The sequence below is a fragment of the Ambystoma mexicanum genome, chromosome 10 (genome assembly GCF_040938575.1).
Source record: "Ambystoma mexicanum isolate Mex_15411 chromosome 10, UKY_AmexF1_1, whole genome shotgun sequence".
Lineage (NCBI taxonomy): Eukaryota > Metazoa > Chordata > Amphibia > Caudata > Ambystomatidae > Ambystoma > Ambystoma mexicanum.
The window spans coordinates 244,400,639-244,418,389 of NC_090932.1; the positions used below are offsets into that span (position 1 = coordinate 244,400,639).

Consider the following 17,751-nt stretch of genomic DNA (forward strand, 5'->3'; position numbering starts at 1 on the left):
TTTACTTACCACTGACCTACTCGTGACTTAGGGGGTCATTATGAGTTTGGAGGTAGCCATAGTGCTATTAGCGCCATGGCTGCCTCCAAACTCGTGTCCGGGTTCCTTGAATGTGGATTTACCGGGTCATTCCAACCTTGGAGGACCCGGTAAGTCCCCAATCCAAATACCCATCCCCATTCCCATTCGAGCCCCCATAGGGCTCAATGGGAATGGTGAGGGAGTTAATAACGGGCCGTTAATAACAGGCCCGTTATTAGCTTCCTGGTCCCTTAGCGGCTCGCGCTAAGGACAGCTGGTAAAACCAGCTGTCCTTAGTGGGACCCGCTAAGGGACCTCGTAATGCAGTGGGAAGGGGTTAACGGCACCGGCATCCTTACCGGCGCCTTTAACCACTTACCGCCACACTCGTAATGAGGCCCTTACTCTGAGTGAGTCTGCTGTAAACAGAAAATACTCACAACAATACCTTAGTGAATCAAGAAGCCCTCATCAGGATTAAATCTGGGGTATGCCAGAGTAATTTATTAGCAAATAATCTGTAAGTATACAGTCTTCTCTTTATAGAGTTTTTAGTGGGATGGGCAAAAGGTTTTGGCTGATTGGAATCCCTCAGGTCTGACCTCTGAAACTCATGCTTCCAGAAAGAACAATAACACACAAAGGTCTATTCAGTTTTAAATATTTGTTGCGTTTATTAACCACCTTGAAGTATGCAATAATGAACACATGATTAAAACAAATGGCATGTTGTCACTGCTGTATAATAATTTCATTCAGTGGACTGCACAATCAAGGGGAATGACAATTTGTGCATAAGCTGTAATATTGGGGGAGGTGTTGAAAGTTGAAGGCAGATGCGTGTGATGCAGAGGGATGAGACAGGACCTTGCCAGACACAGAGGGTATACATACCAGCATGGCTGGGCCTAAGAAGACTAAGCTGTTTCAGATAAGTAGAAAGATTGGTATTTCCAAGTGCTATCAATAACAGTAGAAGAATGATAGTGGTATTCTCTGGGTCATATCTGTGAATTGAGGATATGTGCAAGGGTTCTTGAATGGGAAATAGGTAAATGTACACAAGCATGTAGTTCAAATTGCATTACATTTATATTAAAGATATCCATGAAATCTTAATGGGCACATTTAGGGTCCACCTACATGATTTAGTGTTAATGAGCATGAGTGAAAATGTGCCCAATGTGTGAAGTGAAAAGGAATACATGAAGTAAATCTATTTTTGAGTGGCAAGAAAAATGTGTAAAATGTGTTCTGCAATTTGATACATTTTCTCCTCTGACAAGGAGTCATCTTACTCCTGTGTAGACCTGGGTAATCTTTCTCAGAGTTGAGCCGCAGACTCATGCAAATCCCCTCGTGACAGTATAGAATTACCAGTTCCTGTAGATTGTTATGAATGCCCACATCTGCAGGTATCTCCTTTATGAGCCATACATCTTCAGGGAAGGTGAGGAGAGGTTTTGCAGGTGTTGGCTGATTTTTGGGAAATAATAAAACATACACTAAACAACTTAAACAACTCTTGAGGGGGGAGAAAGTGGTTGAGGCAGGGTGTGGAAGGTGGCCTGAGGAAATGAAATCCGGTGCATCTATGAATGGTATCCACGTAGTACAGCATGTTAAAACCTGCAGTGAGATATCTCAGTCCATTAATGCACATACTGTAGAGATCTATGTGTAACCTGCAGGTCCCACATTTGAATATGTGTAAGAAGAAATCAGCCTTTCATCGTTCATTTTAAATTTGATCAAATTAGTTACATTGAAGTGAGACATTTTGTGAATGCTAGTCAAATATCAGGCATGCCTGGGCCTGATTTTCATCCATCAGAGGTTGAGAGTATTACTGAGGTTTATAATATTGCAATAGAGGGAATTAATAACATACTTTGAACCTCTTGGAAGAGTTAGCCAAGCATTAGGGGTGCATGACGTGTAATCCTGCTGAGATTGCTTCCATGAGGACTAATGAGGTTATTTATTTACCAGTAGGGAGTGTTTGTGGCTGCATGTGAATGACCTCAGAAAGGCCAGCAGTGTGGAGGCAGAATCAATCATATAACAAATATGCATGATGTAGACTCTGTCATCCCTTAAACAAACACCATTTAGTTGGGTAGGATTACAAATGTAAGAGCTCTGTACCAGAGCAAAAAAAAACATAACATATGGCTACAGTAAGAGGCATATTATTAGACACGTTGCTGGTGGAGTGATGATATTTGCTGGCACAGCTCACCACTTGTGCCCAAGAAATGTGTGCCTTATCACAAAGTCCTTCTCAATATGTGCATCCTTGATACACACATCCAGATTCCATTTGTCATGCCCTATGCACATTTCCATCAGTAAGGGGATGTTTCTGCACATGCATCCTGAATTCAGAAAGGGGCAGTCCATCAGAATGTGCAGAATACAAACACGTTAGCCTATGACGGTTTGGAATAGGCACCTGGAAGGTGAAAGGTACATGAATCTACTTGCTTATGGTTTTATTGATTGTGGAACAGCAGTGAAGTGCTAACTTAGGTTACTGTCCCTCAAAATTGGATAAGATGTTTTCCCCTCGGCTAACACATCTCACAATCACTCCCAGCATTCACGTGGGCGAAAGGAGTAATACATGTGCTCCCTACACTAACGCGTGCAAAGAGACTTGTCAGAGCATAATGCTACAGCAACCTGGCAATATACAGGCCACCTTTCTGAATAAGATGACCTGTGCATTTCTCAAAGTAATGCAAATTAAATATGTATTCCTTGGGCATGTTTTATTTCCTTTACTTTTGCAAATAGTCCCTTAGTGGTTCTTGTTTAAAAATAGTACATTTTTTGTCAGCTGCCAAGTTTTATTTTGGTTTCCATTTAAGTCATTGAGGGATTTGCTTTCTTTGAGCATTCCTAGCAGGAACGTTTTTGAACTTCTGACCTATTCCATTAAAATCATACTGGGTTTGATTTGAGTACGTGCTCACAGGAATAGCTCTGACCTTTTCAACCCAATGTTTACAGCAACATTTCATCAACATGAATTGTCATGAGCTTAACCAAATATGTCTCCCAAATCGCTTAAAAGTTTGGCTGTACCCGTATCACTCACTTACAGTGAAAATATGGGTGATTTGCCCAAAAGTATTTGTACTGTCTTACTCCCATGTAAAGTTATACCATGTCAGATTCTGAATACATGGCAGAAGAGGGACCTTGTTGTGAATTAGGAGTAATTTACATGTTCCCAATGGTAGTTAGTTAGACCTGTTTTCATTGTAAATCCAATTTGTTGTCAAACGTTTTCACTGGTAGCTGCCATACATTTTGGCAGGCAGCACTAATTAAAAATAAGGGCTGCTTTGTGCATTGGCTCCAAATATTTTCATACACACAAAAACCTTGCAGGTTTGTGTAATGCCATGACCTTGTTCTCAGTGACTCGAAATAGATGACAGTAATCCTGTACTGATGAACAGCTGAAACATTACCTCTTTCGGTTTAATTTCAATTACATTTCATGATTGGGCAACATTGCCCTCCTGCCTGTCGTCACCTATAGGTATTTATGACCCTTTCACTATCCCCTTTTCCTCTATGTTAAGGTTTATTTCTCAGCATAAACACGCATCCCTGTAGCATTACATATCCAGCCTCATATGTAGTGTGGCCGCATAATTGTAATGCCTTCACTTTTTACGATGTGGCAGTACAGTAGTCAATTCATCCTATCCACCTGGTGAGCAAATAATGTTTGGTTTGTGAAACGATGAGTGTACAGTGAAAAGTAGGAACCATCTCTCTGAAGTCACTGAAAAAAAGGTCATCACACAGTACCAAACTGCAAAATGTTGGTTTATGTGAAGCCATGCTTTGACAACACTCTGGAAGGTGTTTGGGCATTTTAAATTAATAATTAATTTCAAATCGATTATAGATAGAAAATAGTACCTTTTGAACAATTGATTCAAAATATCCTAACTATGTACTTACTTAGGGATGCAACGGTATTACGGTATACCGTTAAAGATACCATGAACCACTTAATTGAACAATAATAACCGTCACATTGTTTATACCGGTATACCGTTCATACCGTTAAGTGTGCTTTTCAATCTGATTTGGAAAGGCTGCAGTAAGCAAGTTCTGCGCAGTCTTGGTCTTGCACTGTTGGATGTGCCGTCTGCCAAGTAGTTTCAGTTTGAGCAGTTTTTAATGCCATTCCATAAACCACACGTGCCTGACACAAAATCAACATGTTAGCAATAGGAAGAATAAATACAGTGCCAAGAAGGAAAGGGGTTTACTTTTTTTTATTTACATTTTTTTTAAAGTGCTCACACAGCCCCAGGGCATCGAGGCGCTGTTAAAGAAATTGGTTTTGTTAATTTTTTTGCGTAATTGTTTTTGTCTTAGTTGCGTATTTATAACGTGCTTAAACACCCAGAGGTTTCTAAGCGCGGACCCAGGGATCAAACCTGTGTTGCTTTGTGTCGTCTTGCTTCCAAGGCACGCACGTTGCCGCTGAGCTATCCTCCCGGGACTTTGGGTTGGCGGCTTTTGGGTTTATATATTTATAATGGATAATGTTTTCTAAACATATGACAATGGCGGATTTCCCTGGTTCTATCATTGAATTTACATATAATAAGTCACACTGCGAAATTTAATCATCTCTGTGGGTATTCCCTGCTGCCATACCAAAGGGTAACATGTCCGTGATTACTGAACACCTTTTGGCCCAGAAGTAAACTAAAGGCTGTAACGTAAAGAGAGAGTGCGTGTGCGTGTGTGTGTGTATGCGCACAAACGTATACTACCATCAGACTCCATTGATCTGTGGCATGCAGATTATCAATATCGCACCATGTTCATCTTCACCAGTAGCCAGTGGGGGAGCTAAAAGCCTAAATGACCACTTAAGAAAAGCTATTCAGTTTGCTTTGCCAGTCACAGCAGGGCCCCTCCTCCCCCTCCTCTCCACACCTGTGTTTGTGTTTGGTGCAAGCAAGGGGTGGCATTTCAGTGGAAAGTATGTTGAAAAGCCCATTTCTGGCCCTGGGTGCATGGTTTTGTTTGTGATGATAAATCTGACAATTTATGACCTTTTAGAAAATATTTGTTAAGATTAGTTAACTCCACCTGCTATACCGCGATAACCATGATATACCGTCATTTGGCAAGAAGGTTATTGTACCGTCATAAAACTAATACCGTGACACCCCATACTTACTGTAGTAATACAATGATAGTACATTACAATCTTGTTGAATAGATACAAACAAGCTTTAACTAATTTCAACTGCATGAGAAATACCGGCTGTGTATGAAACTTAAAACATTTATTTGACCTAATTCAAGAACGAAACAAAATAAAAATAGCTAAAGTGTTTGATTCTCGAAGAAAAATATATAGATTTACCTTCATTTTTTTAAAAACCTAAATCTAGTGGTCGCATTTTAAACAAAAGATTTTAGCTTTTTCAAGCTAATAACAACTATTTTTAAAACCATAAGGAAGATGGTGAATTGCATAACCAACTTTGCTCACACTTGTTAAAACAAATACAAATATGTTTAATTCATTCAAACAATTTCTATAAAGTGCAACCTAAAGTTAAAACATCAACTTGTCTACAACACAAGATTATTGTAATGTGATAAACATGATATGCATTCATTTCATTCACAATTTACCCAATGTGGCGGTCATGTTTAAGAACCAAATTATTCCAAGGGTCACGCAGGTGAGAGCCAACTGCGCTTGTCAGTATGATACACAATACAATCTTTCTTGTGCCAAGCCTTTTGGCTACTGCAACCTTAGGAACAGTGGTCTGAAGGCTTGGTACAGGAAAGTGCAAATCACCCCTATTGACGTGGATATAATCTGGTATCAGGAGTGAAGTGTTGAAATGTGGCAACTGTGCAGAGGTGGCCTTGTTTTAAGGTTCCAGTTACATTGGAAGCCATATTACTCCAATCCACTTTATCTAACACCTCGAAAACGAATGTGAGATCAAAACACATCTCGGCTGTGTGCTTTGATATATAAAAAAAAGTTTATGTTAATCAGTGCAGTGTGATAGTGAATTAATTAACTTTAAATGTTTAAAAACCCAATAAGTATGTGAAAATATTGTACAAATATGTGCTCCACATTTTTGGTGAACAGATTTAAAAATGATTGCAGAAATTCATTTCAGAATTCAACCCACCTAAGAATAATATCATAAAGCACTTGATAGTTTCCATTTGATTTTTCGAAAACACAACTTTTAACTGGGAAAGCCAGAAGTGTTGTGGCAGTCAGAAAAAATTGAAAGGCACAAATGTCCTACCAAAGTTGAGTTAAAGCAAGCCTATTGGAAGATCAGAGGGCTTTGGGAAGTCCAAGAACCATGAAATATAGTAAACATACATGGAAAGAGAGAGGGAATCTGGAGGGTACCAACAATCCTTAAGTACAAAACAAGAACATTGTCAGGTACTAAGTCGGAAATGGTGGAATCCTATTAAGAAAACCTTTGCTTCCAGGAGAGATAGAATCATATGGAAGTAAGAATTGGCATGCAGAGTCTGCAGCAAGGTTGTGAACTATGCTACGAGAAATTGTGGAACCTTTGAAACCTTTTGAAATGAGATACAAGTTATTGGGCATGGGAGAAGCCAACAGCCTACTTTTTTTGATTTTTTTTTCCTAGGTGGTAGGGCTAGTTAGCTAATAGGATTTGGACTAAGGGCTACTTATTTTGGACTTTGATGAGCATCCTTTTAGTTGGTTAGGCAGGGAATTTCCCTCCTAGCAGCAGGACAAGATAGTTTTTTTCTTTTTATTTAAATAAACATCTACTTAACATGGCAGAACTTAGTCGGTGGGGTCCTTCTTCTGATTCGCCACAGCAGATAAAGCATTTTAATTGGCTTGCATGCAAAATTATCTTGCCATCATCCAGCCAAATGTTAGTCACATGAAGCTAAAATTGCTGAGAGAATGAACAGCACGATGCAAGCCATTATGTCCACTGACAATTCTTGTGCAGAGGTTCTTTCTGAAATCCAGAGAGCGTTGCACAGCAAAGGGTTTCTGGAAATGTATGATTAAATTAAAAAAAAAACGTTTATATAAAAATAAGATACATTGTCTGCAAGATGTTGCACACATTTCCTCAATGTCCTTTGCTAAAGTGATTTTTACTAATATTGTTAGGTCTTTTTGGCCACAGCTCTGTGGGGTCAATTGGCAAAGACTTTACTATGACTAACTCTGATATACATTTACATTGCTTGTAGTAAGAGGTATTTATAGTAAATTCCATGTGAATTGAATAGTCTGATCTAGATTTAAGTCAAGGGTAAGACATAGTAATATGTTTGTGAATAAGACACATTGAGCCTAAAATTCTCAACCTTATAATGTTATGTTTAGTGGAGCTTCTGAGATTTTGTTTGGCTTTTGGAGATCAACAAAAAAAAATCTGCCAAATGGTTAATTATGTGCAATCCTGTACCATGTAGCATATGCTACTGAGGGTGGTGAGTGTCCATGGTCTTGGTCATCGGTCACATAAACTCCCTGATGCTAAATTGAAAAGGCAGCATTGCTTTTATGGACAATGGGAACACAGAACTATATCAAATTGGTGTGCGTTGCTATACAATTTTAATTTATTGTGCATTTCCTTTTGCAGATGTTTCGGGGAAGACACCTGTATCACCGTTCCTGATATTGATGCCTATATTTCAGTCCTTCACGACAATGAGCCTAAGATAACATTAAGCGGCATGGACCACTTTGCACGCCCAGCTGTAGAATTTGAAAGTGATGGTGGGGTGCGGCTGCTGCCTGACATCAAGATTGTCAGCACTGTCACAAGAATGGAGCATCAAGCCTACTTGAAAGACGAGAGTGCAGGTTTGGTCATCATTCTTGCATTAATACTTTTAAACCTGAGTCATTTATAACGTGCCTGTACACACGTGTTTCTAACAAAATGATCAAAATGATTTTGGTTATAACAAAATGATCCTATTTTGAACAGCTCAATAATGTTCCATTGCATGATGTGACAAGTCATCTGCAAGCCATATGTGTTCACTACTCATGCCCTAACATGTAGTGTCAATTGCAGGGGTCCTGGCATGTTGTGCGCTATTTGTTTGCTGTTATTTTAGCATGCTTTGGCCACGTGCATTATCCACGACGGACAGAGTTAGTTCTCTCATGACAGACATGCTGTGCTCAGTCATATGACCTAGCATGATGTGTGAATTTCCTGGATACTGCGGGAACGTGTTTAGCTCCAGCATCCTGCCAAACTGTCCCCAGATCTTTGATCAACAAGGGTTTGTTCCCTACTATGATTTTGGTATGCAACGTTCTCTCATATGTTCCGACCATGCTGTTTTCAGTTCTATGATCCTATCTTGTTTTGTCGTAGCCTGCTGTTATATTTAGTGTTCATAAAAGCATTTATAATGTTTTAACCATAAGATTTGCTATGTGCACCTTTTTATACCCAGTAAAAAAATGTCATAGGGAAGATATTGTTGCAGCGCAAAATAACAAGACCCCAGAAATGCACCAGCTACGGTTCCCAAAACAAATACAACTCGCTCACCATCATCGCAAGACATCCATAACTGGGCCACACACATGTACTGCTCATGACACCTCTAGCTTCTTTGATTGACATGGGGAATTGAGTCTCCAAAATATATGTTTTACTGTGAGATTTGGACTTTGTTTTCTGTAGGACTTCAAACGAAAGTGTGTCTTTCTAACCAGTTGTTCCCATGTGGTTTCTAACCTGATGTGCTCTGTGATCTTTGGGTATACGACTGTCATTTGTGCTGCGTATGTGGTGGGAAAATCAGTGCATGGTGGTGGCCAAGTTATGGTTGTGCTACATTGGTGGTGACAGAGTTATGGTTGCTGGTACATGTGTTGGGAGCGTTGTTTTGCATTGAAAACATAATTTCCCTTAAACATAGCTGTTTTACTTTAGCTGAATAGATTCTTTCCGAATTTCAATGGTTTTCTTAATTAACTGAATCCTCTTTGCATGGCTTGCAGCCTTTCTCTGTGCACCTTCCATAGGGCACGGATAATAGGTACAGAGGCACCTGCCATAGACAGTGGCAAATACAGGTCACTTTGGAAGTCCTGGGCAAGTCCAAATGACATGTACTCTACAAAGTGACTACTAGGATTCGACCAGTGTTTTTATGTAATGGCTTTCAGGTTCTGGGACATAGCTTCGAGGCCATGCACCAGGATTTACCAAGCCATTAAATGTGCACTCATCATAGTTACAGCAATTTTATCTGGGTGGGGAATTTGGGTCTCCCACCTGATGGGGCCACCGGGCAGAATCTTGCAATGGGTCTCCAAGAGCCACGTGTTTGGACCACTGTGCATGATCCATGCCCATTCTCTAGTTAACTGGAGAAGGCCATTTGGTTGTGAACTGAGCACCCCTGTTGCACCCACTTGACCTATAACGCCACACTTGACCAATGGCCCCGGCCCATGCAGCCATGTGTCATCCTCTTGCCATGCCCAAAGGCAACCTTAACTAAAGTAAGTTCTTTGATCATGCCCTGGCTCTCCTCAAGTCATGCTTTGTGGGCATGGTCCATGATCTGCAACCATGGTCACTTTCCAATTGTTAAACGGTAATTATATAATGCATCCTTAGTATTTATATTGGCCTAAGCCTATTTGCGCTACACGGAAAACCGCGTTGCAAAGTTCCGATTTTTGGGTTAACTTTGCAGCCATTTTAAGATTCATCTGCCATTATGATTTTCACTCGTGTGTTCTACGTTCTAAAATGGTGGACTATGTTTTCGACTTGCAGCCAAGACTTCCGACCTTTGATTTCTGTTAATGTTTAGGTTGTCCGAGAGCCGACTGTTTAGACTGAGCAAAGAGACCTTGTGCTTCATATGTACTGTCATTCAAGTGTTGTCTGTGCTCACAAGCCTCATTCTTGTATAAACGTTGGGACAATGAAGAACAAACCTCGAGTGTATGCTTTAGCTGAACTACATTGTGAAGTAACTTGGAACAAGGCTTACCGCGGGATCCGAGAACATACATCACCACTGCGTCTTCATGGAAATACAAACTTATGTAATCCTTTGCTTGATATTGTAAAATCTGTATGTGAACTAGGCACAAACTCTAGACCACGAATTATTAACGTGAAGAGAGGTTGGACAATATTACATGAATTGTATAAAAACACAAGTTTTTAGATGTTCAGGTCTCTCTCACCTCTCCTTGTCGGCTGGTACACACTGCGAGTGTTGGGAGCCAGATAGCTATCTGTTTTGCTTTGTAAACTGTGCAGTAATAAAAGATCCGTGAATCTTTTTAGCCCGTGATCGGTGTATTTCCTTTGTGGTACTCAGCCTCGATATTTCTTTGTTATTTCAGATGGCACCCGAATAGGGACCCTCAAATTTGATGCCACCTTGTTGAAGAGTAGAAGTGGCTATCGGACTGGGATCGGATGGTGAGAAAAAGGGGACCCCTTTGGATGAGACGCAACACCTCAACAGTACTACATGATCCGATCCCTGGGTGGTGAGCATGCGGACCGAGGCAGCATCTTGGCGAGGGTCCATATATCGCGGCGGGCAGCTTTGCTGAAATCACCAACCACGAGGGTCCTTTGTAATCCGATTAGACCTCCCTTTGTCCTTTGAATTAGGTGAGTCGTGCACCGATTCCTAAGTATCCTGATATTTGGTTGTAGAATTGTACTCGCGAGCACAATCGATGCCAGGTAACACAAGTAATCTGACATGCCTGGAAAATTGTCTGCCTGTTTGAGGGCATTAATCCGCAGAGACAGACAATCTTTGGAATTTGGCCGTCAAGTACGGCATTGGTAGTATAACTAGACATGTTTCTGAACTTCAGTGGCCAGTCAATGGTATTTTTGAGATTGCCCGAATAGAGTAGTTACAATACATATTGTTAAAGAAAAAAGCTAGACCTGCAGCATTTTATGTAATACAAAATTGGGAAAAGAAAGCTATGCAGCAACTTAAGAGTAGGGAGAAGCATGCACATCATCACATGTCAAACTAAGACACAGTATTATTGTATGATCAAAAGAAACAGTCAGAGTTTGTTAGAAACATGGATTGGGCTTTTCAATTTGGTATACAGAAAATATATCTGTCAAAAGATTTTCATGCCTCAGATGGGCTAATTGATAAACTCTTAAATGAACGTAGGCCTGCTGCCACTTCACCACCTCCTTATGTACCTCTTTCTGTTCTCTTACCTCTTCCTGATGACGTTCCTCCTCCCGTAGCAATTCCTGCTCTTCCTGTTGCTCTACCACTGCCAGTTATTGCTCCTCTTCCTGTTGTTGCTCCTCCGCCTGTACCTCCACCTTTACCGACTGTTACTGTTCCAGTAAATCCATCTTTGTTGCCAGTGGTAGTGTCTCCACAACCTGTTGTACAGGCTTTGTCTACTCTCTCTTTCCCAAGCGGTTCTGCTCCCCTTGTAGCTGGTAAAGGGGTGAGTGATGAATCAAAAGTTGTAACGCAGAACACAGTTTCCAAAGAGACAAGGAGAAATTTGAATGCATGGGTTAAGCAATGTATAGAGAAAGGTAGAAAAAAATCTGCTGTCTTAGCTACACTCCTTAACCTAGAAAGTATTCCCGATCAGAATGTCTTTATTGAGGTGATTGGGATACATTTGGCTGTAATGTGGAATAGATTGACGGACACGGATGTCTCACAAGGGTTGAAGGATTTGAATGTTTTAGCTTATTCAAGGGATACTGCAGAGAAAGTGCATGAGCATGTCGAGAGGGTTTTTGAGTTTAGAAAGGAGTTAGAACAGTTACAGAATGATGATGTAGATGGTGATAGTTTGGATGCTTTTTACGTGCAGAAACAGTTCCTTCCTCCTTGTAAGTCAATGAGTGTGGAAACCTGAATTTGCACGAGGGATGCGCTTAGATGGATTTCAGATATGTCAATATCTCCCGTAGAAGTATATGATACGTATAGTCAGTATACTCCGGAAATGCAGAGGAAAGTATTACAGGTAATGGTAGAATACCTGCAGGATGAATGTATGAAGTAAACAGTTTGTTGTCCAGCAGAATTATTGAATATTTGTAAAAGAGCTTTTGCGTCTGATACTGCTTCCATCAATTTAGCGCTCAATTTGGCTCTGTTGCTTAGAAAACGTTTGGAGTTGCCTACTTCTCAGCTACCTATGAGAGAGATTCCTCCGACATTCGTTCCTAAAGTTGAGATTCCGGCTAATGCTTCAACAGGTGCAGCAGCCATTGATTTTGAAGCTGAATATATATTGCAGTTTGTTCACGTCCCGTTCTCAAGACAGGAAATGAATACTATTAGACAGTCGATTCCAGACAAAAGGAAAAATCCAACAGGGTTTTACAAAGAAATAGGATCTGTCCTGTGTTGTAGTGGATCTCCTTTGGAGAGGAGATCTCTCTAGTGAGGAGAGAATACATTATGATGTAATGGAATGTTGATGCAGGTTTCTTGCTTGGTTCTAAATTGGACAGTTGGAGGAGAGAGCTGAAGGGAAGGGAGCCCATGAGATGTGGGGTCTTCTTTTCTGATTTATTAACCTAAATAAATCCACATACCTAACTTACCTGTGTCCGCCTCATCTTCATAACATCCTGCATTCGTCAGTTTTCACTCTGGGTGATATAGATTTGTTGTTTCCTGTGATCCTGCCTGCTGATTTATGGAAACAGATTAGGACTGTAGATGATCCAGCATGGTTAGGTGACACATGGGCTAGCTTGGTTAGGTTAGATGGAGAAAGGAAAGCTGGTGAAAGACAGCCACAAGTGATACTGACTTTGCCAGATAGAATAGTAACTAAATTAAAGACTTTGGGCCTCATTACACGGACGGTGGTCATTAGCACCTTGGTCCATGCCGGTAAAATACCGGCACTGCCTTGGTGGAAAGGGGAATTACCGCCCTATTCCAAGGTTGGTGCGGCGGTAATTCCCCCTTCCCCCATTGCCCTTCCCCATTCCCATTTTTGCCCCATAGGGAATAATGGGAATGGGGAAGGTGCTAATTACGGCACCGCAAATTGCGGTACCGTAATTAGCTCCCTGGTCCCTTTGCAGGTTGGTTTTTAACACCTGCAAAAAGCAGGCGTTAAATTCTCCAACCCGCAAAGGGACCTCGTAGTAAGGCGGTAAGGGTTTACCGGTACCGGTAAAATACCGGTACCGGTAAACCCTCACCGCCTACTGTGTAATGAGGACCTTTGATTCCAGAGAGAAGGATTGTCTGGGACAAACTCACTGCTTGTACTCAAGGAAAATCGGAAGGTGCTAACGAATTCTTTAATCGGTTCGAACAAGTATTCTCAGATTTTAGAGGACAGGATTTAAGCACAGAGTCAGGGAAAAGATTGTTTGTGGATGAGTTTGTGCGTGGATTGTTTGCCTGATATCCAGTCACAAATTCCGAGAGTGCATGGCAAGCTAAATCACAGTCCGAAGTATTGCATATGGCTCAGTATTACGAGAATAGAGTCAATAATGAAAAAGAAAGGATCGAAAAGAAAAGCGGAGATCTAAAAACCAGGGTATTATTACAACAGATGGCCAGAGGGCCAAGAGGTGGAAGTACGCAGTTCCGAGGTCAATTCGTTCCACAAAGTAATGCTCCATTGGGTCCTGTACACGCAAACCAATGTGCTTATTGCAGACAAGAGGGTCATTGGCGAGCACAATGCCCGATCCTCCAGCAAAAGTCGAATAACACATATGGGGGGTCATTACGAGGTTGAAGGTAGCCATAGCGCTATTAGCGGCATGGCTACCCCCTTACCGCATGCCGGGTCCGTGTTCCCAGAATATGGACTTACCGGGTCATTCCGACCTTGGAGGACCAGGTAAGTCCCCATTCCGGGAACTATTCCCCATTCCCATTGAGCCCCCATAGGGCTCAATGGGAATGGGGATGGAGCTAATAACGGGCCCTCTATTAGCGGGCCCGTTTTAGCTCTGAAGTCCCTTAACGGGTCCCTTCCTTAACACCTGGTTTTACTCGCTAAGGGAACTCGTAGTAGGGAAGTAAGGGATTACCGGCACTGGTGCCCTTACCGGTGTCGGTAATCCCTTACCGCCCACCTCATAATGCCCCCCATGGTGTCATTGGTAGACGATCCAGAGGCCGCCCTGGGGTAGGGGGTCCTGGTAGAAGCCAGTTCGCTCAAAATTCTCAGCCATTTTCGCAACATAATCAGCAACCTAGTGTAGATAGCAGAAATATTTTCGATAATCCTTCAACTACCTATCTTTCTGAAGATCTAGTCTTCGACGATATATTGTTTCATTAGGACAGCCCGAAGCAGGGTCTGGAACTGACACCTATTCCCGTTAATCAGAAAGGTCCCTATGTTGAAATGATGGTGGGGAATATGAAGCATCTATTTTTGATAGACACAGGAGCACTGAAGTGTTCCATTGATCGTTCAGGGGTTCCAGAAATTCCACTGTCAAGGCAGAATAACGTTTCTGTAGGGTTTTCTGACATGCCAGTCGTTAGTCCGGTTTCTCTGCCAGTACCGAGTTCACTGGGGCCATTCACAGATCACTGTCTGTTTCTTCTGACAACGAACTGTGGAGAGAATTTGTTGGGGTTGAATCTGTTGAAGGAATTAAATGCGGTAATTCATTGTTCTTCGGATGGAGTGCGTTTGACGATTTCATCTCAGTAATCTTCTGTCTCACAGTTTTTGACTAGACCTTTGCTGCCAGAATTTAGTGAAGTTCTGGCCTGTTTATGGGCAGTTGATGTCAATGATGTTGGTGTTTTGCAAATTGAGCCCGTTAAAATTGTTTTGAAACCAGGAGTTAAGTCGCCTTGTCACTCTTGAAAAATGGACACCTCTACTTTGTGACCACAAACGCATTTTGGTGGCCATGGGCCAACCGTCTCATGCACGATATGACAGAATATAGGTTTTCGAGTTTGCCAATGAATGGCCATTTTTATGTAACAAGAATCGCCATTTTGTTTTCTAACCATTGCTCATTGCTTTCTGTTCCTATTGCTTCGCAAAGAATATTTTCCGCTTACACTGCTCGACTGTAAAACATTGTTGTCGGTATGTGAAAAGGACAAGGCTGCAGGGCCGAGAGGATAACAAGTATTTGTTGAAACACAAACGTAGGCAGCGCCAGGAAGAATGCCCGGCTTCCTCCCGAATGTAGCCTTGAAGCAGAGCTGCAGGGCATTTAATCATTTCGCAGCAGCCAGTCTCGTTATATGGTAGAATATGTTAGAATAATACCGCTAAAGGCTTGAATTATGCTTTTCTTACGGCCCCCCTTTGCTGAGCCTGCTAGAGCGTGTCGGCTGCCAGGACACGAATAGCACCTAATAGATAGCAAGGTCCGGAAAGCAACTCTTCCCCCCCGTATGTAGCTCGCTTCCAAGAACAGAAGCGCTGTGTTCTATTCAACAACAGAAAGATGCCTTCGCACTCACAAATTGCAAATTGTTACTAGAATAGATGTTTGAAGGTGTCATAGTAGTCGGAGATGTCCATCATCACACCAAGTTCAAAGAAACCCAATAAAGGGGGGTGTTAAACATGTCATAGCTGATTGTTTGATATGCATTTTGTATATATGTAACTGATGTACGTAATTCACTCTCTTGCGTCCCTCGAGGTCTAGAGATACACGTCGCGGGGCATGAGACTGAGTTGGCCAACTGAGACTTTTGCTTTGCAATAAACCCTAGCTTTGGGAATACAACCTCGTGTCTGGCGTATCTATCGTGTGTGGTGACTCGCCTTGTTTCCATAGATGTCAGGGTCCCCTAGGGGCCTCTTTGAAGATGGCGCCCGAATAGGGACCCTCCCCCACTTGTTCCATCGCATAACGTTGTAATTGAGTAAGGCGGAGAACGGCGAGGACGGGACGATCGAGTCGGGATCAAGAGGTGTTCGGGGCGCCCTGTAAAAGTGATGAGAGACTCCTTTGCAGATCTGCACACATCTGATCCCTGATCGACTTGCCTGGTTAGAGAACAAGGAGGTGAGGGTCCAGAAATGAGGCGGAGGCCAAGAAACGCAGACACAACGTCCTTTGGTGCGTCAGTATACAGACGACTTGATTTATCAGGTGAGTCATTCCCCGATTCAAAGTAATCCTGATATTGGTTGAGAGTTGACTTTGCAAAATCAAAAGCCCTAGATAAGGTTGATTAACCAGGGGGAAGGTTGAAACATGCCTGGGGTATTGTCCACCTTAGCAGGGTTTTTCCGCTGTGGTAGACAATCTTTGGAAGATGACCAAATTGTACCACCTGGGGGAACGCCGGCGTATGATATGTATGTGAAGTATGGAGTGGGTGCGATAATATTCTGTGAGACTTGGCATAGGCAAACCAGAAAGCAACAAGACCATCAGTGGCTGATTAATGGTAGTTTTGAGATAGCGAGGATAGACAACCTGGAAAGGGTGTTGATAAGAAAGAAAGCACGTCCTGCAGCATTTGAGACTTTTAAAGACTGGAGAAAGGAAGCTATGCTCCGATTTAAAAGCAGAGAAAAGCATGCGCGCAGGCATAAATCGAAAGGTGAAGTAGCGGAAGAGAAAGAAGAGGAGGAGTGGACTGAGAGTCTAAGAAGGACAGGTAGGCGTGACCAGTTCAATATAGAAAAGATATACCCACAACGCGAATTACACATAGCAGATGAATTGATAGAAAATATATTGACCCATACAAAACAAGGCAAAAGATCAGAAGTAAGACCAGACACGTCAGTAGCTATTGCCCAGACCCCACCCGTAGCTCAAGCTCCCCCTCCGGTAGCTCAAGCCCTCCCACAGCCACAGACCGCACGCGTAACACTTCCTATTAGCCAACCAGGCCCACAAAAGACACTCCCTGTTCCCATTGTCCCTTCCGCACCTGCCACCTCAGACACAGACTCTGTACCGTCCGTTCCTCCCGGTGTTGAAGTTGAAACCACGGGGGCTAGAGGCGGGACTGACCAATGGGGGTGCACGAGGGTAACTCGCAGCGCAATCAGCAAAGAAAGGAAGGTGGAATTGCAGCAACAGGCAGAGATGTATATAGACGGGAATGATGGGACGGCAACATTGGCTTCGATATAGGACTTCTGTAGAAGCAACGAAAGACAGGTAGTGTTGGAATGCATGGGTGAATATTTGGTGGAGAAATGGAAACAGTTGATTGGGAAATTACCACCGCAGCGATTGTTAGATTTGAATGCGTTAGCACACTGTAGGGAGAGGGATGAAGAAGTGAGAGAACATGTATGTAGACTTTTTGAGCTTAAAGATGAATTAGATAATGATTATGCCGAAATGTTTGCTACACCTGGGTACAGAAGTGGGGATATCGGGAGAAATAGGAAGGAAACTGTAGAGCCATATATACAAATACGACATTCAATGTCGTCAGTACAAAGGGGCGATAAGTTAAAAGTATGTATACGAGAAGCGTTTAGATGGATGTCGGATCCTAGTATTCCCACAATGGAGATACACGAGATATTTGATGAATATTCCATGCCCATGAAAAGAAAAGCAATACAGTCGATGGCTGAAAATTTATTAGACAAAGATTTAAAAAACGATAAGGCCAGCCCACCTGAAATAATGGCAGCATATAGAAGAGCACTAGAGCGAGGGACAGGAGAAACAGCCCTATCGT

At 42.1% G+C, this 17,751-nt stretch overlaps 1 protein-coding gene across 1 annotated transcript in view; it reads left to right on the forward strand.

The window, feature by feature from the left end:
* The window catches only part of CLSTN2 (calsyntenin 2), a 3,665,407-nt gene that overhangs the window by 3,340,407 nt on the left and 307,249 nt on the right, over positions 1-17,751 (forward strand). Inside the window, exon 13 of the mRNA XM_069617773.1 lies at positions 7,704-7,927. Within this exon, the coding sequence (XP_069473874.1) occupies positions 7,704-7,927 (224 nt within the window). The remainder of the gene's footprint in view (positions 1-7,703; positions 7,928-17,751) is intronic.